The sequence below is a fragment of the Ambystoma mexicanum genome, chromosome 10 (genome assembly GCF_040938575.1).
Source record: "Ambystoma mexicanum isolate Mex_15411 chromosome 10, UKY_AmexF1_1, whole genome shotgun sequence".
NCBI classification, from domain to species: domain Eukaryota; kingdom Metazoa; phylum Chordata; class Amphibia; order Caudata; family Ambystomatidae; genus Ambystoma; species Ambystoma mexicanum.
Genome location: NC_090932.1, coordinates 524,455,117 through 524,480,042, shown reverse-complemented (window position 1 = coordinate 524,480,042; position 24,926 = coordinate 524,455,117). Strand labels below are relative to the sequence as shown.

Below are 24,926 nucleotides of genomic sequence, written 5' to 3'. Positions count from 1 at the left end.
GAAAATACAACCACATTCTTACAGGCCGTGAACAGTAAGGATGTGAAATTAACTATTGTACTCGGCCTGACGACATTTCAGATAGTGCAAGAGCTAAGACATAGATAAGGAAGGGAGGGGGAGAGTGGGAAGGAAATGGAAACCGACAGGCGACTACCGTACTAGGCCTGACGACATTTCTGGTAGAGCCGGAGAAAAACAAAACGTGAGGGAGAGGGGTGCAGAAAGGGAGGGGAGGAACAAAACAAGCGACTATCATACTGGGCCTGACAACATTTCAGATAGTGCTGGAGGGGTGGTGGGGAGGAAAACAACAGTATTGGGAGGGTGGAGGAAACGGAGGAGGTTGCTATCATATTAGGTCCAGGGACAATTCTGATAGAGTAAGTGCATAGAAGAAAGTAAGGGGAGGAGATAGGAAAAGGGAGAAGGGAAAGGAGGAGAGAAAAGAGAGTAAGCAGTCAAAAAGAGTGGAGAAGCAAGAGTGGATAGCGAATACAATTGCAGAAGTCAGTAGTAACACATAATGTTGCAAGCAAGGATACAAGATGAAGATGGGAACAGCATGATTCAGGGCCACCATGAGTACAAGATGCAAAGGATGTCCAGCATAAGAGTTGAGAAAGAGTGACGCACCGTGAATGAATGTCCATAAAAGTCAAATCCAGCATTGGCCACAAGACAGTGATGGTGAAGGAAGGCACCAGGTGGGCGGGGCTTGCTAAGTGGTGAAAAAAAGCAGCAGGCAGGAAGGTACCAGGTGGGGGGGGGCTTAGGCCAGGTGACCTAGATCCACTTGCACCTGCTCCCCATCTGCAAATGAAAAGAAGCTGGAGGGCTCCTTAAGTAGGGAAACAGAGCGGCAAGCATGAAGGCACCAGGTGGCCGTGGCTGGCTAAGTGGTGAAGAAGAGCAGCAAGCAGGAAGGCACCAGTTGGGTGGGGTTTGCTAAGTGGTGAAAAAGAGCAGCAGGCAGCAAGGCACCAGGTGGGCGGGGCTTAGGTCAGGTGACCTAGATCCACTTGCACCTGCTCCCCATCTGCAAAGGCAAAGAAGCTGGAGGGCTCCTTGAGTAGGGACACAGAGCGGCAAGCAGGAAGGCACCAGGTGGGCATGGCTTGCTAAGTGGTGAAAACGAGTGGGAAGCAGGAAGGCACCAGGTGGGTGGGGCTTGCTAAGTGGTGAAAAAGAGCGGCAGGCAGGAAGGCACCAGGTGGACGGGCTTGCTAAGTGGTGAAAAAGAGCAGGAAGCAGGAAGGCACCAGGTGGGTGGGGCTTAAGGTTGTAAGGAGGACGTTGTGTGGGCCTTTTCACTGGGCTGGACGTTGGTTTCCGCCAGTGCACGCGCATGTACACTCAGTCACCGGGCTGCACAGAATGACAGGGTTCATTAGCAGGTCCTGGTAAAACAGCCTGGATCAGAGAACAGAGAGAGCGAACAGTCTTGACTAATGCACAACCTTAATTGAGAACAGTTTTGTCTTGCAGGTGCAAGTTCAATAGGTGTTGGGCCGCTGAGGGCTCAGTACCGATATGCATCGGGTGCCCTGTAAGGACCTCATGTAGGGACAACCAATTCTCGTGGAGTGGATGATTGCGCATGTGGAGCAGGGCAAAGGGCAGCATCTGGAGCCATTTTAATCCTGCCCCAATTTTCCCTCTAATTATTTCTCCCTAAGTGCGGAAATGCTTAGCTTTTGTGAGCACATTATTTTCCATGTTCGCAACTGAATAACAAGTTAAGCCACTTTGTGAGCAAGTGTACTTAGTGAGCTACCATATCCGAAACCTTTTGGAAGGAAATGTTCCCTTCCCAACCACAGCAATTCTTTACAAATAAGTGTAAAAGGAGCATTTACAACACTTTTTCCAAACATATAGGCTAAAAAAAAAAATGTATATGTGATTATATGGAAAACTCATCAACCAGTCCAAGACTTCGGGATATGCCACAGTACCTGCCACAAGTACTCCTGTGTCAAGAAATAAACGTTTATGCACAAAGAAGCTTTTTATGCTAAGGATAAACAATAGATTTAGTTGTGGTTATGCATTTGTTAACACTGCTCAGAGACAATGCACAAAGTGTTTAATGCCATTGGAAAAAACTCTCATGTTTATTACAAAGAACAAATATCGCTTATCACTGATGTGGCTGTCCAAAAATTCAGACAGGGTGCACCTTTTGCAAATGGAATAATGGCAACTAAACGGAATGTGGCAGAAAACATGCCAACAGGAGTTCATGTACCACTAATTCAAGGGTCAGTAGAACATGCCCCTCCTCATTTCTGTAAGGACAATAATTGCACCAGAATAAGTGCACCACAGAATATGATGATCATAAAATCAAAATCCTTAGAGGGAAAATTAATATTTTAGTTTTATGATGCGTTAAAGGGAAAGTGTGCTCAAAAATTGTATTGTCTTAAAAGATGGGCAATAATCATTAGTGCCGGAGAGCAGAGAATGCAGGCTGGCAGGAAGGCTGCTGCGGTAAGTGTTTATTTTCTTTATTTATGAAAACCACTGCAATTATAAATACAACATTGTTGTATTTTTAAATGCTGTGATTTTCTTTTAAAGTTTTCCAGGCTCCTCCGACCCGGGGGAGCCCGGAAAACTTAAAAAGAAAACCACAGCATTTATAAGTACAATCACGTTGTATTTATGATTGCCGTGGTTTTCTTTGTAAATTTCCCGGGCTCCCCCGGCTTGGGGGAGCTTGCAAAACTTAAAAAGAAAACCACTGCAATTATAAATACAACCGCATTGTATTTATGACAACAGCAGCTTTTGCTTTGAGTCTCCCGGGCACCCCTGAGCTGGGGGAGCCCCGGAGACTCAAAGCAAAAGTACAGGCATTTAGAAATACAATGTTGTTGTATTTATAAATGCTAAGGTTTTCTTTTTAAGTTTCCCAGGCTCGTCCTGCCCGGGGGAGCCCGGGAAACTTAAAAAGAAAACCACAGCATTTATAAGTACAACGTGCTTGTGAAGCAAAAGCTGCTGTAATAAAAGCTACTGGCAGGTGGCTTTTGCTTCATTAGTGCCGCAAGGGCACAGATTAACACAAGCACAGGAGGCTCATCCATTTCACAAAATGGATGCCTCCTAGTGCTTGCAATTAAAGGGGTTTAAACATTATTTGTGCAAAATTGTACATAGGTACTGTTGTTGAAAAGATGTTTAATATATGTTTTTTTATTATTGCCCATCTTTTAAGACAATAACATTTTTGAGCGCACTTTCCCTTTAACTTGCAAGGTGTGCTACAAAGTGCTTGCGTGACATATGTACCAAGAATAGAAAGTAAGTAGCCTGCAACCCCACTCCACATTTAGACATTACCAGACAACCTTGACTCTGCCTACCTTTGTTCTGCAAAAGGTTGCTAGACTTGTACCTACAACCACTTGTTTTATGTTTGTTATAATATGATTGCTGTTCAAGCAGAGAAATGTCTGTTACTCATGGAGCCATAGCAAAAGCATCACCAAGACTATGGTCTCATTACAGGTTTGCCAGTTCGGAAACATTGCTGGTAAAATTGATGGTAATTCCGGACTGGTAAAAAACACAAGTTTGCCAGAGGGGCTACTGATTTACCTTCAGCCCAGAGCTCGATGTAAATCAGCCCCCTACCGGCAAATACATGCCAGAATTACGTGCTGGTAATTCTGGCAAGCCCCTCCACAGAGTCCTTTTGGACTCCATGGAATGGGGATCTGCCACCATTTCCGCTGCCTGTAATACCCCAGTATTTGCACGATATCAGACGTGGAAACTCTAGGGGCAGTTTAACGGTATACCGCCAGAATTACCGGCGGGATACGGGCAAAATTGTAATGAGCGTCTATTTAACCCAACTGTCAGCTTAAATATCAGATATTGACTGAAAGTAAGCCCACTACTTGGATGTGTACCCTCATCCCATGCTTCCTATTGTTTGTACATATGTCACACAAGGACTTTGTAGCAGTCCCTTTGCAAGTAAACGCATTATAAAGCCCAAATATTAATTTGTCCTATAAGGATTTTGAGTAAGCAAATGTGATACACAGCGTCTCACACTTTAGCATTGAAAACATTGTGCTATAAGTGGAGTGCAACATTACAATATCATTTTCATGGCCTGCAAAGGATAATGGGTATGGACTATGCCTGGCATTATTTGCATATAGCATTAGGGCCATGGATAATTAGACAGCTAGAAAGCTTTTCACGCAATCTGGATCCTTTCCAAGATTTCAGAGTTCCCCGGGGCATAGATTGTAACAAATTGTATGGACCTAGTGAGACAGTCAGAGGGTGAGACAAAGGATGGGATATCAGGGTACCCCCAATACCAACAGTGTTAACAGCTTCATTGTGTTACAGGCGCGTCCTGCTCCCCACGATACCAGTGCTCATCCAGCACCCCCACGCCACCTCCTGCATTCCAGACACTCGGCACTCGGACACAAATAATACACAAGAGACCAGAAATCGGGTGAACAGCACTGTAATGCAAATTCACACCAGTGAATAGGAGGGCTGCATTCTGCTCTGCCACTCCCAGGCCTGGCTCCTCCTTATGTACAATGGTGTAGCTACATCTTATTCTCCACCCATTAACAACACGTATCATAACAAACAGGTCATTTTGCCGAAGAGGGGGAAGAAAGTGCATTTGGTAACAGCAGGCTGTTTCTGCGAGGCATCCTCTGGCAGCCTTGGGACTTGAGCTAGCAGCGTCATCACTGCATACTTCTCAGGAGGGGCTGTTCATGCCCGTCTCTGAGGCCTCAAGGCATTCCACAGATCAGCTGTGCTGTGCTCAGCGACATCACTTAGCACAGATGTTCAGATGTTAGGCCAGTCTTTAGGCCAGTCCATTTTTATCCGATGAATCTCAAAGAAGCCAAAGAAAGTGCAGAATCACAAATGTAACATGTAACGGATTGGGGATTGTGGCATGAGGAAATTCAGAGGCTTTCAAGGCGGGGCACGATGCTCCAGTGTCAACCAAACACAAAACCCTTTGACCACCAACATCACAGGCTACATAGGGAGCTGCGGAATTCTGTGGAATGGGCATATCAACACTCTCATAGACCCCTTTTCTGCACTAACAGGTATTCAAGGATGATGGTGGAGGGGGCTACGGTCTGTTCGTGCATTCTGGTTTCCGGTGGCCAAATCTTTGCAACAATGACATATATATATACACATTCTCATCCAGTCTTCCACCACCATTCTCATGATTTGGCTGCATGGAGGGTCTCTTCCCCTTCCTCATCGCCACCCCCAGACTCGGCTCTGAAGCCTCTGCTCCCTTGAGAGGGCTGCAGGTGCTGAATCTGAAAAGCCATAAGCTTTGCTTCAGTACTTTCTGTCTTTAAACTGTCTCACAAAAGTGCTGTTCAGCCCACAAAACCGCAGTAAAATTCTTTCCTTCTCAACCAATCAAGCTCAACTTTATCACTTTTATTGGCAACCATGGGTTGCAAAGGCCATTAACTCCACTCCTTACAGAGGCCTCATTGTTCTCATGAAAAGGTATTCACATTTCCACCACTTGTTTTGGACAATTCATGGACCTGAGCACTGCCTAGAGTTTATCTCTATTTACTTTATCAAAGGCTCTGCTCAGATCTATGAATGCTAAGTAGACTGGTTATTTATTTTACATATAATGAATGTGTGAGCAATGGGTATATGTTTAATCCCTGCTCTAGGGATCATGGAAGCCCATTTGTATGGGAGTGAGAACATTATAGTCAGATACCCATGCCTCCAATATGTTCAATAGACAACTGCCAAACATCTTAAAAGATGTATTTAAAAGGAAAATAGGTCTGTACAATTTTGGGTTACTCCTGGTCAAAACATTGTTTCAGCCATTCGAGGTAGTCCGCATGAATTTCTCTGTTAGCTTGATTGCATTTAATTATTTTAGACCAATCGGTCTTCTTGGAGCAGATTTCAATGGTGGACTCTACTAATCTATCAGTAAAAGCCTTCAACCCATCTTCAACTGGCCAGTTACTTTGTTGATTAAGCAATGCAAAGGTATCTGCAGGGGGAGCAGTTCTCGCAATTGGTTAAGATCAGCGCAGCTGGCCCTATAACAGTCAATAATGACCTATCGCTCTTCTTGAAATTTGGCTGGATCCTTTTGCTTCTTAGGGAATTTTTGAAGAATAAAAAATAGGTCAGTTAGACTCCACAGGGCATGCACAGTAACTACGGTATTCCCTCCTCCGGGGAGCTGTCTTAAAGGGAACACTGAAACGTTTGCCAGGAGCAGGGGAGCCAGGAAAGTCTTTGAAGGTTCTGGAAGTGTCTTGGGAAAGAGACCAAAAAAGGCTGGATATTTGCACATGGGGAGTGTCTGTGCAGAGGTTGACCAGGACGTGCCAGTAAGTGATCATATTAGGGTAAACTGGTTTTAAGAGGGCAGAGCATTCAAGGTCGAATTGGGACTAGAGACCAGGCTGTGTCCGCTCTGGTGTGGGATTGGGCGGAGGCAGAGATTGGCAGCTGTGCCTACGGGGAATTCGGGGCCAGATTCAGGATTTCAGAGTTGTAGGAGTCAAGAATGTCTTTGGGGGATTCTTTGGGTGGTGGTAACCCTTGGATGATTGGGTATAGATGACCATAACTGGACTTGTGCTTAGGCACCTGTAAGTTGGCGCTGTCCGTCCTTAGCATTTTACTTGTTCCTCTAGTTTTTCCTGTGTGTCCTCAAGTGCTCGTGTTTTCAATTTTGATTGTCTTTTTGTTGTTTTGGAGAACCAATCTAGATAGCTATCCCACTGTTGTTGGTACACCTGTGTGTCTTTTGCTTCAAGTGCTTTTCGTAGTGCTATAATCTTATCTAGATAAAATGTACCTCCCTGACGGAATTGTCTCGGTGGGTCTTCTCCAGTGTAGTAGTGCCATTTTTCCAGAAAGCTACATGTTTTGCCCAAGTAGTGAGTGTACATGAAGTGTGCTGGACTTCCTCTAGGAGGAAACAGTGCTTCTGTAGACTAAATAGAACCATTCTCAGTGTGGAGGCAAGGTATGGGTTATTGTGGATCCAGATCCGTGCTATCCTCTGCCGGGCCCAAACGCTACCAGGCTCAGGGCTGTCAGAGTCAGTTCAGCTCATGCTGACTACTTTGTAGCATGTCTATCCAGAGGTTTGAGCGGAGTCACATAAGCTCTGTTCCTGCATTGTTACAGAAATTTCAGAAACACTTGTTCAGTGTTGGCTAAATCTACATAACAGTAACTTTGCTTCATGCCGCAGCAGTCCATCACAATGTATGCCCCCAGTACACTACCCAGAGTACAGAGATGGCCAACTTTTCAAAGATGAGGGTAGGGTAGTGTTGATGATAAGACACACATGGAGGAGAACAAATCCTATTACAGCTCCAGTACTAGGTTCGAGAGAGAAAAGCAACATGTTTTTGCGACTGGGTTGAACATGTCAGGCTTAAGTGAGGGAAAGGCATCAGCCAAGCAGCTGGGGCTCATATCCACAATCATTTCTTCCTGTTCATAATTCATACAAGATGCACATACTCAAGACCCTGCTCTGTACTATTCGACTCTGACCACTACCATTTCTTTGTTTTATTCATCCTAATTCAGTGTTGTGCATTTGTGCGCTGCTTGGATGTTACCGTTACTTTTTTATTGTGGTTGCTTAACTACTGATTTCTTTATCCCGATTGACAGAAAAGTAGACAGGGTACCTTTCCTCTGTGTTTCTAGAACTAGAGACTGTTTCCAGGATCCGATTTTTCCAATTTACCAGAGACAAACAATTTCACAACCCGTTGCCAGAGACACCATTGAAGACAGAACATAAGCATGACAGATGATAGTGCAATTAATTGCGCTCACCAACCCATGTTTTTGTCGGCTCCTCTTCTGCATCGCTTCCGCATCTGTTCCGCACCTGCCAGCAAAAACCTTTTTTCAGGACTGAATGGTCTTACCGTGGGCCCTCAAGGACTATTGGAAGTCGTATCTAGTGACCCATTGGTTTCCCAGCAGGCCAGTGGGAATCGGACATCGCAAGGCACAAATGTGTTGTGGCAAATCAACCATGGACTCTCCTGGTAAATTAGTAAACATCTTTAATGGCAGTCAGCAAAGCGGCATACAGAGAATCCACAAGACACAAAACCAACTATGGAACGGTATACAGCGCAGCAACCCCTCTTCCCAGTTACACAGGGTTTTTATACAGTAATGCACAAAGGTTCTTCTATGGAAGGGGTCGTCCCATACATTGTACATTGTACATTGGCAACAGTACACAATGTTTCAGGTGATTACAGCATGAACTACATGATTCTCAAAATACAATCTACAAGCAGTGGTTAGGTTCTCACACTTTGGTGAGTAAACCTTCCAACAGGCAGCAGACATTCTCAGATACATTTCTAGCGAGTCAGTGGTTTTCACTATGACTACAGTTCGCACATGGCTCAGGCCATGCCTGTCCACCTAATGTTGCTTAGTCTACCTGCTGAAGCTGTCCCGTCTGGCGAGGCGGTGACCTAAAACATGCTAGCTTTATCCAAAAAGGAACTACGTCAGAGGTGGTAAAGGAAAAGCGAGCTGCATCTATCAGCGTACCTAGAACACACTTCAGTTACTACATGCACACAACAACATAGGGCAATGAAGTTAGAGGAATAGGCATAGATTAAGATGGCAGCTGAAGATGGGGTAGATCACACAAGAGAGGCAGAGAAGTATATAAACAGATGACCCAATTCAATTTCTCCCACCACCATTTCATTGTATTTTAAACCATATTCAGAGATGAAAATGTGGATGTAATGTTACTGACATCCTTAATATAGTCGCTTCAAAAAAGTAAATGTGTAATTTGTGTAGGATGTGTGTGTCTGCCTTGTAGCCCAAGTAGCATTACCTTTTACCTTTTTAGCTAATTGATGCATTGGCATTACCCAAAAAACATTTTGCTCTCTGGGTCGACCCACACAAGGTATCCAACCTAATGACCTTAGCTAATTCCAGGATCTTAATTCAGGACCGTATTGTATCTATCAGTTGACCCTGACAAGCATTCCAAGCTTTGTCATCCCCCGTCACTGGGATCTCTGTCACATTTTTATCGACACATGGCAATCTTGGGATTTATCGTTAGTGCGGCTGAGCATTGTCTTGGAGGTTTGGTCTGGGGCACTCAGATTCATTCCACTTTTGTAATTGGTATCTATTCTTCAATTAATATAAGCCTGAGAATATTGAGACAAGTTGGATAGGAGGCACCCATTCCTTGAATTTAAATTTAAATACGGAAAACAAGCTGTTTTGGTTACAAACAGCGTATAAAAGGTACCATAGCATATACATGGGAGGCTGTGAACCTCTTATAATGGGGAGAGTTTGAGTGTCATAATGACTTGGTTTGAGAAGGGGTACATTCGACAGATACCGTGAATAATTCAGTGGACAAGCTTCTGGAAAGTAAATGTCAGCAGGTAGGCAGTCCAACAAGCTAAGCATGAGCTGTGAACTCAAACTAGCGTGGTGGGAAAAAGAGGGGGATGAGTCTGGTTAGAAGTGAGGCAGGGGTGTTGCTAGGTTTGGAAAAGGTCTGGGGTTATGCAAATGCCGGGTCTATCGGGGCTCAGGGCTAGCTAGCCTTTTGGTTGTAGCCCCTGAGATTCTATCTGGGGCTGCAACCAAAAGACCAGGGGCTATAGCCCCTTCAGCCCTCCCAACCAATGCCTCTGAAGTGAGGGAAGGTGTAAGTAGTAAGGCAGGAGAGTTGAGCCAAGACCATACCTCAGAAGTGAAGAGGTAGGCTTTCATTTTGTTTTTGAATACATCGATGTGGACTGTGTTTCAAATTTCAAAAGGGAGGGAGTTCCGAGTAAGCAGAACAAGAGGCGTGAAAGAGCAGAATCAAGAGGAAGCACAGCTGATGGGGAGGGCAAGAGGTGCCACGAGGGTGTTGGAGGAGGCAGAGAGATGCTGCAAGGGGGTTAGTAGGGGATGATAGAAGAGGATAGATATGGTGGTGCCTTACCATGGATGAATTTAGGCACTCGAAGGTGAAATTTGAAATTGGCCTGCTGGTGAAAGGGGGAAGGTAGGGGCGAGGCGAGCTAATTCAAAGAGAATTCTGGTAGCAAAGTTAATAATTTTGTCAAGGGGACAGAATGCATAGTTTGGATGAACAAAGAGGATACTGGCACAGTAGTCCAGTTTAGAGAAGACAAGGGGCCTCATCAGGGGTTGGGCAGAGCAGCAAAAATGCAACAGTAATGCTATTACCACCACATTACCACTCCACTTAATCCTGAGTTTGAAATGACACCAGATTAACTGTATAGGGAGGGGAGGAGAAGAGAGAGGATTTGGCATGAAAGAAAAGCACCTCTGTTTTGGAGTAGCTCGCTATGAATAAGTGTGAGGCCATCTAGTATATAATAGCAGAGAGACAGTCATAGATTTTGATAGAAAGGTCAATGGAGAGTTCAGAGTTCAGGAAAAGAGAAAAGATCTGGTCATCATCTGCAAAGAGTTGGTAAAAGAATCAAAGGAGGAGATAATTGCCCCGAGAGCAGTAGAGTACAGTGTGAACAGGAGGGGAGTGAAGACAAAGCCTTGAGGATCACCAATAGTAAGAGGAGAGAGTTGTGGGGAGTTGTTGTTCCAATAAACAAGGAATTGACAAGGTGCCAGGAATCACTGAATCCAGGCAAGTGATTGATCATAAATCATAAGCACAGAGAGGGTATTGAGAACAGAGTAATCAGTGGTATCAAAGGCAGCAGAAACGTTGACTAGGATTAGGATAGAGGATAGGTTGGAATGTTTAGCAGAGGCAATAAAGTTGGAGACAACCATGAGAGCAGTTTCAGTAGAGTGGCAGAAGTGGAAACCAGCTTGGAGGGGTTCACAAAGGTTGCGCGTGTCAAGAAAGTTATTAAGGTGCTTGAATGCAACTCTTTCCAACACCTTAGAGCAGTGAGGAAGAAGTGATGCAGGTCAAAGGTTGGTCATCAGGTCAAAAGTTGCTTGGCAGGTTTGGTTCAGCACCTTGCCTTTTCAGGAGGCTGATGACCATAGGCGTTTTGAAAGAAATGGGAAAGCAGACAGAGTTTAAGGACAAGTTGAAGAGATTAGCGAGGTGAGACAGGGACAATAGGTTTGACAAACTGTGATGCAAGAAGATCTAATGGGGCACAGGAGGGATCCTTCATTAGCAGTGCAAGGACTTTCCCAGTGTTGGCATGGCTGAAGTGTGAGATAGATGCAGTGAAAGATGGTAGAGCAGGTGAAGTGAAAGTAGGAGGAGGGAGTAAGAGGAGGATGAGGAGAGATTTCATGACTGTGGAGATTTTGGAAGCAAAGTACTCAACAATGTCACTAGTTGAAAGAGTAGAGTTAATAGTTGTGGGTTTAGGAGGAGTAAGGAGTGAGTTTAGTGTGCTTTGGAGTCAACAAGGATGGTTGGAGTGCGTGTCAATGAGAGAAAGGTAGAAATCCATTTTAGCACTATCAAGAGTAGACTTGAGAGAGTCAATGGCAGACAGGTATAGTTGCAGGTCCTCATGAGAGTGGGAGTGCCTCCATCCCTACAAAAGACGGTACCGACTCCGGTTTGGTTCAATGGGGACTTACCGGTGTAGTCCGACCTTTGCAGGACCGGTAAGTCTGCATTGAAAATGCCATTCCCCATTCCCATTTGTGCCCCATAGGGCTCAATGGGAATGGGGAAGGTGCTAATAACGGTACCGCAAATTGCGGTACCGTTATTAGCTTCAAGGTCCCTTAACGGGTCCCGTCCATAACACCTGGTCATACAAGGAGTTACTGGAGGGACCCGCTAAGGGACCTCGTAATAGGGCGGTAAGGGATTACCGGCACCGGTCTCCTTACCAGTGCCAGTAATCCCTTACCGCCCACCTCGTAATGAGGCCCTGTGTATGAATAGGGAGACCCAAGGTTGAGAACGCTGAGATTTATGGTTGTTATTTAACAGCGGGAAGTGAGAAGGGAAGGAGGCGTGAAGTAGGGAATTCAAGGCGGAGAAAGCAGTGTCAATGAAGGAAGGATCTGGAGATAAGCATTACAGTGAGAGATGGTCAGAGAGAAAGGGATGAATAGTAGAGGGTTTACAGTTTCTCTTGGAAATGGGAGTGGTATGTGGGGAGAAAAAGTTATAGGGTAGTATGATAATGGTGGTGGATACAATGTTGTGGTCCAAAAAAGATGGCTTGACAGTAGTGTTGGTTGCTGAGAGAAAGTGTTGTGCTGAGCTTGATGTTGCTGACTACCCAGTTGAAGCCCCTTCTGATGATGGAAAGTCCATTCAAAGATGGCCATTTTCGTGTCAGGGGGTCACCTGATCGGCCGATAAATTGACAGTGATGGTTCTGGTATGTCCCCTGACTACTGCAGGCAACCTCAGGCAGCTAAAATGAGTGCCTCTGGGGGTGTTGTGCTGAGATAATTGTTCCTTTCAACCAAGTTGTAGCCCCTTCTGAGGATTGAATAGAAGGATATTTGCACAGCATGGCCCATAGCATCAGATATAGAAATATAGCAGAGTCCAAAAAGGTCAGTATGTCTCTTACCCATGGGTGTTGGGAAATGGGCTCTGCTACTTCCTCCTCGTAGTTTCCTCCATTCCTGTTCTTCTGCCACAGTGAATCAGGAGCTGCTTGTCTCGTGGCTCCTGCTTCATTAGGCTTGGGGACAATTAGTTTATGTTTATATAGCTCCTATCTTGGAATTTGTTCTTCTCTATACCTGAATTCTGTAAACCTCTATTATTTATATATGTTGTGAGGTAGGAATGGTACAGTTCATGCCCAGAAGAAAACTCTAAAGCTAATATCCTTGCTCAGATTCGCGCTCTCAAGGTACGCTATTTTCTTTCTCAGGCTAGCTCTCACTTTTCCCAATTCCATGCATGAGAAAGCCATCCAGTCCTGTTTTTTCTAGGAACAAAATATAAGACAATGTGCTTTGAACATACTAGGAAAAAACGTTTTCATATGGCATGTAGGTCTATACACTTTAGAAATAGTTTATGAATTTGCTACATTGGTATAAATTTGAACAAGATAGTAAAGAAGAGCAAAGTGTGCATGGTTAGAAAAGAGATCAGTGCAATGCAGACTGCATTCAATATTCAATGTTTTGATAACTAATACCGAGTTTACGCCTTATCGCCTTTAACTAAAGTCTTTGATGATGATGTATATTATTACTCCTTAACTGTATTTTACTGTATGTTTTATACGTTTATTCGGTATGAATGGTTTAATTAAAACCTGGAACACAGCTTACATTAAATAAATAAAATGAATAGATAAAAGCTTGCTGTGTGCTGCACGTGAAAGTGTTCATACTGCTGTATGAATCAATTACAAAAATGCGGTCTAAGGCTAATGCCAAGACTCCGTGCCCGCCAGAAAATGTGGTCGAACCCTGAATGTTCTTTATTCAAACTTTGATATTCATTTTCAAAATTACATCAGGGTAGACGAGTGTTAGGGTCCTTAGGCTAGCAAGATGTCGGAAAACCCCTATACGTGTCTTGGTGCAAAAAGGTACCCACCCGGGAGCTCCAGCAGCACTCGGAAAGCGTGCCAGTGTGCCACCATAGAACTTCTGTGATCAACACACTTTCAGCATTATGTTGATCTGGGAGACTAGTGCTGTAGCAAGGCTCATGTTAAAAATACAATTCCCAGGTGTGACAAACAGAACAGATAACCTTTTAAGAAGGTCCTTCCCATTCTTCATAATATATTAGTTGTGTGGTTAATTTTTTAATTGTTTATTTAAACGGTCACTGCTTGCATCTCCAAAATACATATTTGGAGTTTTGTCATTGGCGTTTAACATTTGAAACCTTTCATGGGCACATACTGTCTGCTGCGTCACTTATTCCCCGCAGCATTAGTTATTGCGATCCATTCACGGTTGAAGGGAGACAGAGGCCCCATGCCTGGGCTATTCTCGTTGTTGTTAGTCACCTCACATGTCTGCAGAGCTGTGCACGCAGCTTCCCACAATGACCAACGAACATCCTGGAAAACTGGGCTCCAAGCGTCAATTTACTCAATCACACAATGCAAAGGGAAAAGGCAGCGCATGCACATTTTGAAGCCAAGGAAAAAGCTAGCATTGCCCATTGCAATTCAACATCCTAACGACTGTGCGCATCAGTGAAACAAAGATGGTAGAAGATGTGTCCATGATGTCATTGTATCAAGTTTATCACTAGACAATATCTGTGTCAATGGGGTTCCAATTTTACAGTCAGGGACACTTAGGCACAGGGTGTCTGCATGCTCAAGGTCACCCACACTTTGGTGAATTGAGAAGCCGGGCCTACAACTCATGTCCCTTAGTTCAGCAGACAACATATTGCTGCTGAATGATAGTGTTTTGCACAGTATTTCCAGTTATAGATACCCGGCACCCAGAAAAACCGTCGACAGAGGTCTTTTATCTGCCCCGCCACAACTATTTCCACAATCCTTTTAACACTTCTTCTAACGCCATCCTCACGTCCTGCATTTAAATCTCATTTATTGGGCCTTATTACACAGGAGGCGGTAATCCAGGGTGCTATTAGCACCCTGGACCATGTCGGTAAAGGGGAATTACCGCCCTATTCCAAGGTTGGCGGGGCGGTAATTCCCCCTTCCACCATTGCCCTTCCCCATTCCCATTTTTGCCCCATAGGGCATAATGGGAATGGGGAAGGAGCTAATTACGGCACCGCAATTTTGCGGTGGCGTAATTAGCACCAAGGTCCCTTAGCGGGCCTGCAAAAAGCAGGCGTTAAAGCACCAACCCGCTAAGGGACCTCGTAGTAAGGCGGTAATGGTTAACGGTCACCGTTACCATTAACGGTGGCCGTTAACCATTACCGCCTTCCGCGTAATGAGGCCCATTGTCCATTATATACAAGTGTTACCCATCTTCCAAAACAGATTAACGGGCTCATAGCTTATCTCTGGATGCCCTAACACTGTAGTGTTGTATGCCTCAGCATTTTTCATCTATCTTGCTTCTTGTCCTCTTCACTGCTGCCTCACTCATAGCTCACTCCAAATACGTTATGGTAATAATTCCATCCAAAATAAAATAGCTTCCAGTCAATCCTCCCTTATCATTGTGACATCTCTCTTCATTTTCTGGATCAACGCTATCGAAGTAAGGAAAAAAATGAATCGACGAAGGCCCCATTTATTAGACTTGCACGCCAACAAAGAGACAGTGGGCCTCATTATGACATCGGCCGTAGCCTTGTCTGTAATACAATTCCCGGCACCCGTGAATGGGTAATTACCGGGTCATTACGGCACATTTGCGGCCGCCGAAAAAAAAATGCTCCCCATTCCCATCCGGCCCTATAGGGCCGAATGGGAAAGGGGAGGTCAGATGCACCGGCACTGTGTATAACGGTGCCGGTGCATCTGACATGCTGTGCTCGCGGGTGCCTTTCTGCCCGCCAGGTCCGACTGAGACGCGACAAAGAGGACTCATGCTTTTGGCCATACACCTTTATCGAAACAAAAAGGGGTTGGAAAATGTCTCACTATCCCTATTCTAGAAATCAAAACTAAGGGTCTGTCCAATGTCAAGATGTCCAAAGAAAAAATGTCCTGTGTCCGAAATCCTATCCTGGCCCTCACACTCTAAAAATTAATTCAAAGGTGAAAAGGGAAATATCTTGTCCTTGAAAAGTGTACAAATGTTCATGAAAGAAAGGCGTAACTCCAACACAAAAGTTCCAGATGGATACAGTTCACAGTTGCAGAGAATGACTCCCTTCCCCTGGATTTCTCTTCACTGCACTTTAAACTTTTAAGGATTTGAGTTTTCATTTGTCTTCTTTTGGTTAGCAAAACAACTTGGCTCTTAGTTTTAATTTTTGCTGGATACCTGGTGTACTGTCAGATTTCTTCTCCTGTTTAATGTCATTTGAACACCCATGAAGATCTGCGCTCTAATCTTGATTGTAGCTTTCCTTCTGTCCTCATCCTGCTGGAACTTTCCTCTGCTTTTGACAGGGTCAGTCGCGCCATCCTGATCAATCGGTTCTGTGAGAAACTGGGCATCACAGGTCAGACCCTGGATTGGCTGACCTCCTTCCTCCTGGACAGAAACTTCTCAGGTCCAACTTGGGTCTTTTCTCTCCACCACCTCTCTCTCCACATGTGGTGTTCCATGGTGTTCCATGGGATTCTAAACCTTTTTCCCTGGCTCTTCAATGTCTACTTGGCCCCTTTGGCCCACCTGATCTCTACCTTCTCTAACTTACAGTGTTATGAAGATGACACTCAGCTCTCTGTCAGGCTCCCCGCAGCCTCATCTCCTCTCTAGCTCATTTCTGACTTTCTATCTGCGATCCAGGCTTAATGCGCCTCCAACTATCTCTGCCTTAATGCTAGCAAGCTGGAGATCCTTCTCATTGGGACCCCTGCTCCCGCTTTCCCTCTCTCACTCTGGCCGCCCTCACTGGGCCGCCCGCTTTCACCTTCCTGTGAGGCAAAAAACCTTGGAATCATCTTCGATTCCTCTCTCTCCTTCTCTGCTCACATCACAGACCTTGCCAAGAAGGCCCACTACCAGCCGCACCTCCTCAGAGGGAGTATTCCTTTTCTTGCTTTCCTCCAGAAGCTCACTGTCTCCAGAGCACTGGTCCTATCTCGGCTGGACTAATGAAACAACCTCTTTCTCACCCTGCCTTCCTCTACTCTCCGCCATCTGCAAATAATCCAGAACAGGACTGCAAGATTTATCCTTCGCCTCAAGCCCAGAGACTGTATCGCTCCAGCCCTGGAATCTCTCCACTGGCTCCTGGTGGTTGCAACGATCAAGTTCAAAAACCTCAGCATGGTTCACAAGGCTCTCTGGGGCTGGAGCCCGCACTACATCCAACCCTGTCTTCCAAAATACCTTCCTTTCCTCAGCTACCTCCAACTCCGTGAGGTTCAGACACTTCTACAGGCAGAGAGTGGGGGTAGATCTCTCTCCTCTGCAGGCGCCTGCCTCTGAAATGGCCTCCCTGCCCCTCTCAAACTTGAGTGGGAACACCTGAAGTTCTGGAAGCTGCTCAAGCCTTCCTCTTCTCCTCTGCTTTCTCTCTTTCTCTCTCTCTCTCTCTCTCTCTCTCTCTCTCTCTCTCTCTCTCTCTCTCTCTCTCTCCCCGACTGGTTGCTTGGCTACCCCCAGAGCCTCACTTTGTACCAGGCTCCTCCATGATCAGTCTTCCCTGCACTGCCTCCAGGCCTACTGTGCCCTTAGGGGTCCTACCTGTAACCTCTACCGCCCTCTGCCTCCTTGCATTTACCCAGAGCCACGCTGCCTTGACTGCACTGACTCAGAGCAATTGCTGCCCTGATTGCGCTCCTGTTTCCCTCTACCTGGCACTTACCCTCTCCCTTCCCCCTGCACTTCCACCCTGTCACACTTGCATGATCTGAATGACACAAGACCTAGTAAGATTGTTGCCTTGTCCCCCCTCTGCCCCTTCCTTGTCTTGTCACACCTAGAAACACATGTGTACAGGCACTTAATAAATGACATTGTATCATATCATATCACATTCTTTGGCTATACCTGATGTATCCTTATCAGGGCTCCTTCATGTGATTTACTTTACACACTGTCCAACATGACTTTGCCTGGAATACTCTCCTGTCAGGGCTTTCTCATATACTTCATTCAATCCACTTACAAACTGGAGTCTGCCTGGTTGTCAGAATTCTCCTTCATAAACTTGACCCTGTAGTGTAGAAGACAAATTCTTCCCACTAATGTATCCCTCTCGATGTACAAATAAACATACAGAGGAATCAATTAATTGAAAGACTGGATTCCCTCGAGACCACCGTGGCTGTAAAAGGAAACACGAGAGGTAATACCTTTAAGTACAGACCTTAGTACAAGCATACAAGACTAGGGACCAACACTAACCTGTGTAGCTAGTGGATGGATCCTAAAGATTAGGTTTGGGAATATGCACAGTAGTCATAAAGTTTCTGTAAAACAAATCACAAGGAAATAGTCAGATTTGTGGTTACCACAATAATGTGAAACAGAATTGGGCACACAGAGTATAGCAGTAAACTAAACGAGATAGAGAGAGGTGTTTAGGTTATTCTTAGGATAGAAGGTAATTCTGAGCAACTGAAAATCCCCAGACACTATGCTGTAACCCAGAAGTGTCTAGTGTGAGAGGAATACCAGGATAGACACCAGGATTAGACAGACAGACCAAACTACAATAAACGTACCAGAGAAACTTCTAATAACTCCCACGTCACAGCGGAGGCTGAAAGTCTTCCCGCGGAGCAGCTGAGGCTGAATCCGGCTCCCACGTCGCAGCGGAGGCTGAAAACTAATCCCGCAGAGCAGCTGAGGCTGAAAATGGATCCCACATAGCAGTGGAGGCTGAATGAATACCGCGGTGCAACACAGACTGATTCCCAAAAGGAGTCCTAGAAGGTAAGTTAACCTAATATGCCAAAACAATGTTCGAAACTAGTGGAAGTCAAAATTGCTTCCGAGATAAGGAAGAAAATGGAACAAGAATCAGACAAGGGTCAAACAGAGGCAGTCCAAAAAGCGGTCCGGGTCAGTAAACACAGTCGGGCGGCGTCAATACGAAAAGGAGCGAGCAAGGCAAATCCAGGGACGTACGCAAAAAGATTCCTAATAACCAGGTAGAGCTCAATGGGTTCAAACAGTTAAGGAACGTTCAAAAGCAGGTCGAGAAACGATAGCCAAAAGACACATGAATCCGAAGTAGACAGCAAGAGAAAACAAGCGCAATCAGAAGCACTGAAGCCTTGACAAGGCAGGGCTAAAATAGAGAAGGTCAGGTGACTAGCATGCGATTCCCGAACGCTGGTTCCCTCTCCTTGACAACGGCTTCCAAAGTTTCCATGGTAACCTCCAGCCCCTCCTGCATGCAGAGAGCCAAAATCATTGGTTTTGCTGACTGTTCTTTCGGACTAGATAAACTTTAGTAGGGAGCTTAGTAAGCCCTGACTTCTTCGAATACTGCTCCAAGTGCTGTGGTATGACACTGGTATACTCTAATGCCAGGGATTTCTCTTGTGCTTCATTTACCACACTTGCAACTTGATTCTGCCTTGTATACTATCCTTTAACAAATGTGCAACTTGAATCTGCCTGATATACTCTCCTGCAAAGGCTTTCTCATATGTTTCACCAGGCACACTTGCAAACTTGACAATATTTTGTATTCATTCCATTATGTCTCTTTAGGAAATTTTGAGTCAACATTCTTTCTCATATGCTTCATTTATTCTTATTTTCCTTTGGTAGGGTTGCTGACAAGCCCATGTTGTTCCACCTTACCTTGGATGGACTCACCGGCTCTCTGTGGCCTGCGCCGGTTCTCCCACGGTATGCACCGGCTCTTCAATGCCCCGTATCCTCTTGCCGTGTTTGCCGCCTCTGCTTTGTGGCTTCTGGCTTCCTCGTGACTCCCTCTTGCCTGCTATGGGTTTCTCTGTACTTGAGCAGCATGGAGGCTGCTTTTCGGTGCCTGCGTACACCAGGAAGTCTTCCCTTCTCTTCCTCTCATGGAATACTTGCAGTGGACCTACTTCTGCAATCTGTCCTGCTCAGCGTCCTCCGTGAGCCGGGTTGGCTCTACTAGCTTCTCGACAGCATAGCAGTGCATCGATCGATACTGAAAAGATGAGATTCTCCCAGCCAGCATCTCTCTTCTGTCAGCTGGCTCTGTCGTTTAAATGTCCCGGCATCAAGTTTGTGCTTGCAACCAGTAGAGCACAGCTTGTGCTTCTGGCCTATATCGATCTTCATTACTCCGCTCAGCTTCTTCATCCCAGTTCCTTTACATTCAGGGAAATGGAATATTGATGACTTCTGTAAATATTATGGGAAGGTATTCTTAGTAGCTTTCGATGGGGGTGGGGGTGAAGTGAGTCATGACAATATGCCATTAAGGCATGGGGAATGGAGGAGGTTCTCTTCATTTTTGGTTTTCTACCGTAAAACAATAGGGCTACATATGTAAGAACCAGCACATAACCTGTGCCTTGGTGTCTTTACAGAGGCTCATCCATGCTAATGGACAGTGATCAGTGACCAGTTTAAACTTCCTGCCAGTGAGGTAGTACTTGAGGTATGAAACTGCCCACTTTATAGCTAGGGCCACAAGCTCAATGGTGGCATCGTTTTTTTCCCTAGGGATATAAGTTCCTACTGATATAAAAAATTGGGTGTTCAATGCCATTGAGATGTTGTAAAAGAACAGCCTTCAACCCGGCATGTGAAGCATATGTCTGTAAAATGAATTCTTTGTTAAAATCTGCCACTTTCAACACTGGTTCACTACACAGAATATTCTTGAGTTTGTCAAAACATTTTTGGCCTTCATCACTCCACTTTATCTTTTTGGGTTCTACATTCTTAAGTTTATCAGTGAGTCAAGACGTGATAGAAGAATAACCAGGGATTAATCATCTATAATATCCCACTAGTCTCAAAAAGGCTCTCAGATCATTCTTGGTTCGCAGCACTGTAATTTTCTGAACAGCTTTCACCTTTTCACTTTGGGGTTGAACAAGCCCATTACCTACAAACAATCCAAGATGCTTGACTGCTGACTGAGCCAAGTGACATTTGTTTGGGTTGGCTGTGAGCCCAGCTCTCCTCAAGGCTCTGGTAACTAGATATAGGTGGTGTAGGTGTTCCTCCCATGTCCTACTATGAAATATTGTATCATCGATATAAGCTCCACAGAAAGAGGAGTGAGGGTGAAGGACATGGTCCATTAACCTTTGAAATGTGATGAGGGCCCTGCGAAGTCCAAAGGTAATACTTTGAACTGGAATAGTCCAAAAGGGTTGGAGAAGTCTCTTTTATCATTGTCCTCTGGATTAATGGGGACTTGCCAGTAACCTTTCGTCAGATCAATTGAGGAGAGGAAAATCGATCAATCAGATCATCTATCCTCGGCATAGGATAACTATTGAATTGGGATACCGTGTTCACTTTTCTGAAGTCAATATAGAACCTCCACGAATGATCTAGCTCGGCAACAAGTATGATCGGAGAGGACCAAGGACTCTGAGATTGTTCAATAATATCAGATTTTAGCATATTCTCCACCTCCTCTATGCCTATTCCTTTTCTTGCTTCTGGGACCCGATACGGTTATAAATGGACCACCTTCCCTGGGGGTGCATGGATGTAGTGCAAACCCCCTTTTAATCTTCCTGCCTCAGATTTAAAGACATCTGGAAACTGTAGCAATTCTAGCAGATCTTCTTTTTGATTCTGGGGTAGGTTCAAAGGAATCAAAGTATATTTCTCTAATTCTTCTGTTAATACACTGGTTAATGCCACTGTAGTGGTCTCAATGGGATCCTCTCTCCACTCCTTAAGGAGGTTCATGTGATAGTATGGGTCTTAATTTGTCTATCGGTTTGGGAGATTCGATAATTATATAGTCCTGTTTGCTCAATCACCTCGTTAGGACCATGCCATTTGGACCGAATCTTGTTCTCAGATGTTGGAAGGAGAATAAGAACTTTTTGTCCCATGGAAAAAGACCTGAGCAAAGCTTTCTTGTCATGAGAGGTCTTTTGGTTTCCATGAGGTTTAACCAGGTAGGCTTCAACTATCACTCTCGCAGTAGCCATATGCTTTCTTAAACATTGGGCTGTTTGGGAAAGGAGCAAGGTGGCTTCCTCCCATTCTTCCCAAGTCACCCATAACATGTTAAGGACATCCCGGGGCTCTCTACCATATAATAATTCAAACGGTGAAAACCCTTGTTGGTGTTTTTCAGACAGTAAAATGTGCCCAAGGTATCATGATATCCCAGTTTTTGCTGCCAGCTGCAACTAATTTCTTGATGACATGTTTCAGAGTATTATTGAACTGTTCCACTAATCCATCAGTTTGCGGGTGATAACACGGAAGTGCTGAGAGTTTTTAAATGTAAGATTTCCTTCACCTCTGCCATTAACCGACTCATGAAGGTAGTCTCTTGATCCGTTAGGATCTCTTTTGGGAAACTAACCTGTGAAAAAAATTGGATCACATGTTTTAGAATTTGTTGGGTCATATTATTGTATAATGGTAATGTATTGAGTTGCATAATCCATGATTACCAATATATAAAGATTCCCCAATTTAGATGGCTCCAACTGTGTCCATGCCTATATGGGGAAAGGGTACATCCATGATAGTTAAAGGCTGTAGTTGAGCTGGAGGGGGCATTTGGAAGCTGGTCTTTTGCCACAGGACACAAGTAAGCATAATGTTTTCACATCGGAATAGATTCTGGACCAATAGAAATGGCTTATTATTTGTGCCTGTGTGTTGGTTGTTCCTAAGTGACCACCTGTTAAATGCGAGTGAAAACACTCTAATACCATTCTTTTGTGGCTGTTGCGTACCATTATCTGAGATCTGGTCGTACCATCAGGACTAAGATCACCTCTAAACAGTAGCCTGGATTCTAAAAACAATAATGTTCCTCCTTTCAGCCTTCCCTCTGTGAAGGCATCATGAAGAAGGATACAGTCAACAGATTCAGAATTCAAAACAAACACTTTTATTAACTTAAATGTTAGAATGGAAAAAGGCCTAACTTGCCCTATCCTAAGGTGGGATTTCCCTACATAAATAAAACTGAGGAAAGTCTGAGTCAAAGAGTTCAACTGAAAAATATGCATCCAAAACCTATTCTTGCCATCACAACTAATCTATACAATGTGTAGGGATGTCAGCAACCAAAAGAAATTGTGTACAACAGGAAGTTCTGAACTTCTTCAAGCTCACAGCTTCCTTTCAACTCCCTTTCCCAAGTATAAAAACAGTTCTAGCAACAGTCTCAAAGTTACCGCTCTTGAGTTTAGAATAATGTAGTTTTAATCAGCACTTGGAGTTCCCTTGCCAAAGTTCCAAATAAAACAAATCCAAGCACCAATGAATCTTGAGACTTTGTCCTCAAGTCAATAAATGATTCAAGTCTTAGGGCTCCCTTCCCCAACACTTAAGTTCAGCAACACAAAAATGTCTTTTGTCTCTTTAAAGGTCGTTGCCAGTCATGGGCCTTCTCTTTATGGTTGGTGCTTTGTGTATAAATTGTAATTATTTTCAAAAACACCTTCAAAGTCTTGTTTAGTTCTGCTTCAAATGAAATTCTCTGTGATATACAGTTTTTGGCTTCACTTAGATTTTAAATTTAACATAGAGTTCAACACTTAATAGTCTCACCTGATTTAATGTTCTATTTTACTTCTGAACGTAATATGTAATAGATTTGCTCTTTGATAAAGGATTCACTCAGTTCAGCATTCACTAGATGTTGAATTGTACTTTTTAAGACTTCGTTCAGTTTAGTATTCAATAGACACGGGTAGCGTTCAGAACACACCTTCCCTTTTAACATGTGGTGTAAGTTTCCACTTAATTCGATGTTCACTAGGCACGGATTGCACTAAAAAAACACTTGCTATTCAGCCCGCTATGTAATACTTCTTTAATTCACTTAAAATGAAATGTCCAATGCTCAGAGACTTTCGAGAACATGTTTCCTCCCACACAAGGCCACGCCGATAAAAAGTATTCCTCTAGGAAAGTTCAAACACTCGCATACCGGGTTTCTCCTTTGCTAGAAACTCACTGTTTGTGTTTAAGGGTCTCACAGCAATGCAGATTGCTTGGCCCTCTGCTTTCCATATCAGGGTTCCAATTCCTGCCTCTCAGGCACTCCTGTGCCACCGTCTGAAGACAGGGCATTTTGAATTCAATGAAAAGGGACAGCCTCTCCACACAGCTCCCTTCCCAATGTTTAATAATAATAATATTTTGCATTTATATAGCACTACAAACCTTCAGGCATCTGATCGCTGCTTATTACCCACGGTGTGCGGTGTTCATTTATCAACCTCCGAAGGATGAAAGCCTGACTTTGGCCCTGCCAGGATTTGAACCTGCGTCTGCAGACTCTGTACGGATGTCGAATCAAGCACTCTACTCACTGTGCTATCTGACCAGTTTGATCTTCATCACGGTTCCCTGCTGCTTCTCTTGGCCACTCTGCTGCTTTGTCTCCGACCTCCACTTCCACCTTCACCTTCTCTCCTTGCATTGGGCTCCTTTTACACACCGGCATCCCTTTGACAGGCTGCAGGTGCCAATGTTCAATTAGCCCCACCTTACCACAATTAAAGGCACATGCCTGACGCTTACAATTCTCAGCAGGTATCTTCCTCGTCCCAGTACCAGAGTGGTAAAAAAGCATAGTCTTCATTGCTCTTGGTTGCCTCTTCCTCGTCCCAGTACTATGTGAGAAATCAGGGGGCATTCTCCCATATAGACCCCGAGAATCCTCTATTTGGGTGGCCAGGGAAGGGCCATCATTTTGGATCCCAACCCTGGGGGCGCACAAGCGAGGGAGGATCACCTGGGTAAGAGAGGTCAGGGTTTCCCACAGGAGAATAGCCTAATGGAGAAGTGGTATTCTAACCAGACAATGGTGGAAGAGGAAGCTTCAGATGCTTTCACGGATATCTCGACTCCCATAACCTAAATCCGGGTGGCAGGATTCTTAGATCTCTACACGACTCTGCCCGGTGAGTTTCAGGAAAGAATGTAAATGGAAACTTGGGAACGTGCGCAGAGGCATAACACAACATTTTGGGGAACCCCTGCGAGCCGTGCTGAGGGGGCCCACCCAACTCAGCAACAAATCACGGATCGTGCCACACTCTGGACCAGCCTAGATTACCACGCTTGCGTATTACGCACAAACGTGCTGCTGAAGGGGTATGACGCACACTGGATTAGGAGAAAGATATAAATATGGGTTTTAATGCAATATTCTTGGTAGTGGGTTGGTTTGAGCGGTTACTTAA

General features: G+C 44.7%; 1 protein-coding gene across 4 annotated transcripts in view; it reads left to right on the top strand.

Moving 5' to 3' along the window:
- The window catches only part of TM4SF19 (transmembrane 4 L six family member 19), a 280,038-nt gene that overhangs the window by 234,575 nt on the left and 20,537 nt on the right, over nt 1-24,926 (top strand). For 2 of the 4 annotated variants that reach the window (XR_011276304.1, XM_069620357.1), the window contains one exon: nt 19,351-19,431. The exons of the other annotated variants lie outside the window; for them this stretch is intronic. Coding sequence is in view for 1 of the 2 variants with exons in the window: in XM_069620357.1 (XP_069476458.1) it covers nt 19,351-19,431 (81 nt within the window). In the remaining variant the exon portion in view is untranslated. The remainder of the gene's footprint in view (nt 1-19,350; nt 19,432-24,926) is intronic. 4 annotated transcript variants of the gene reach the window in all.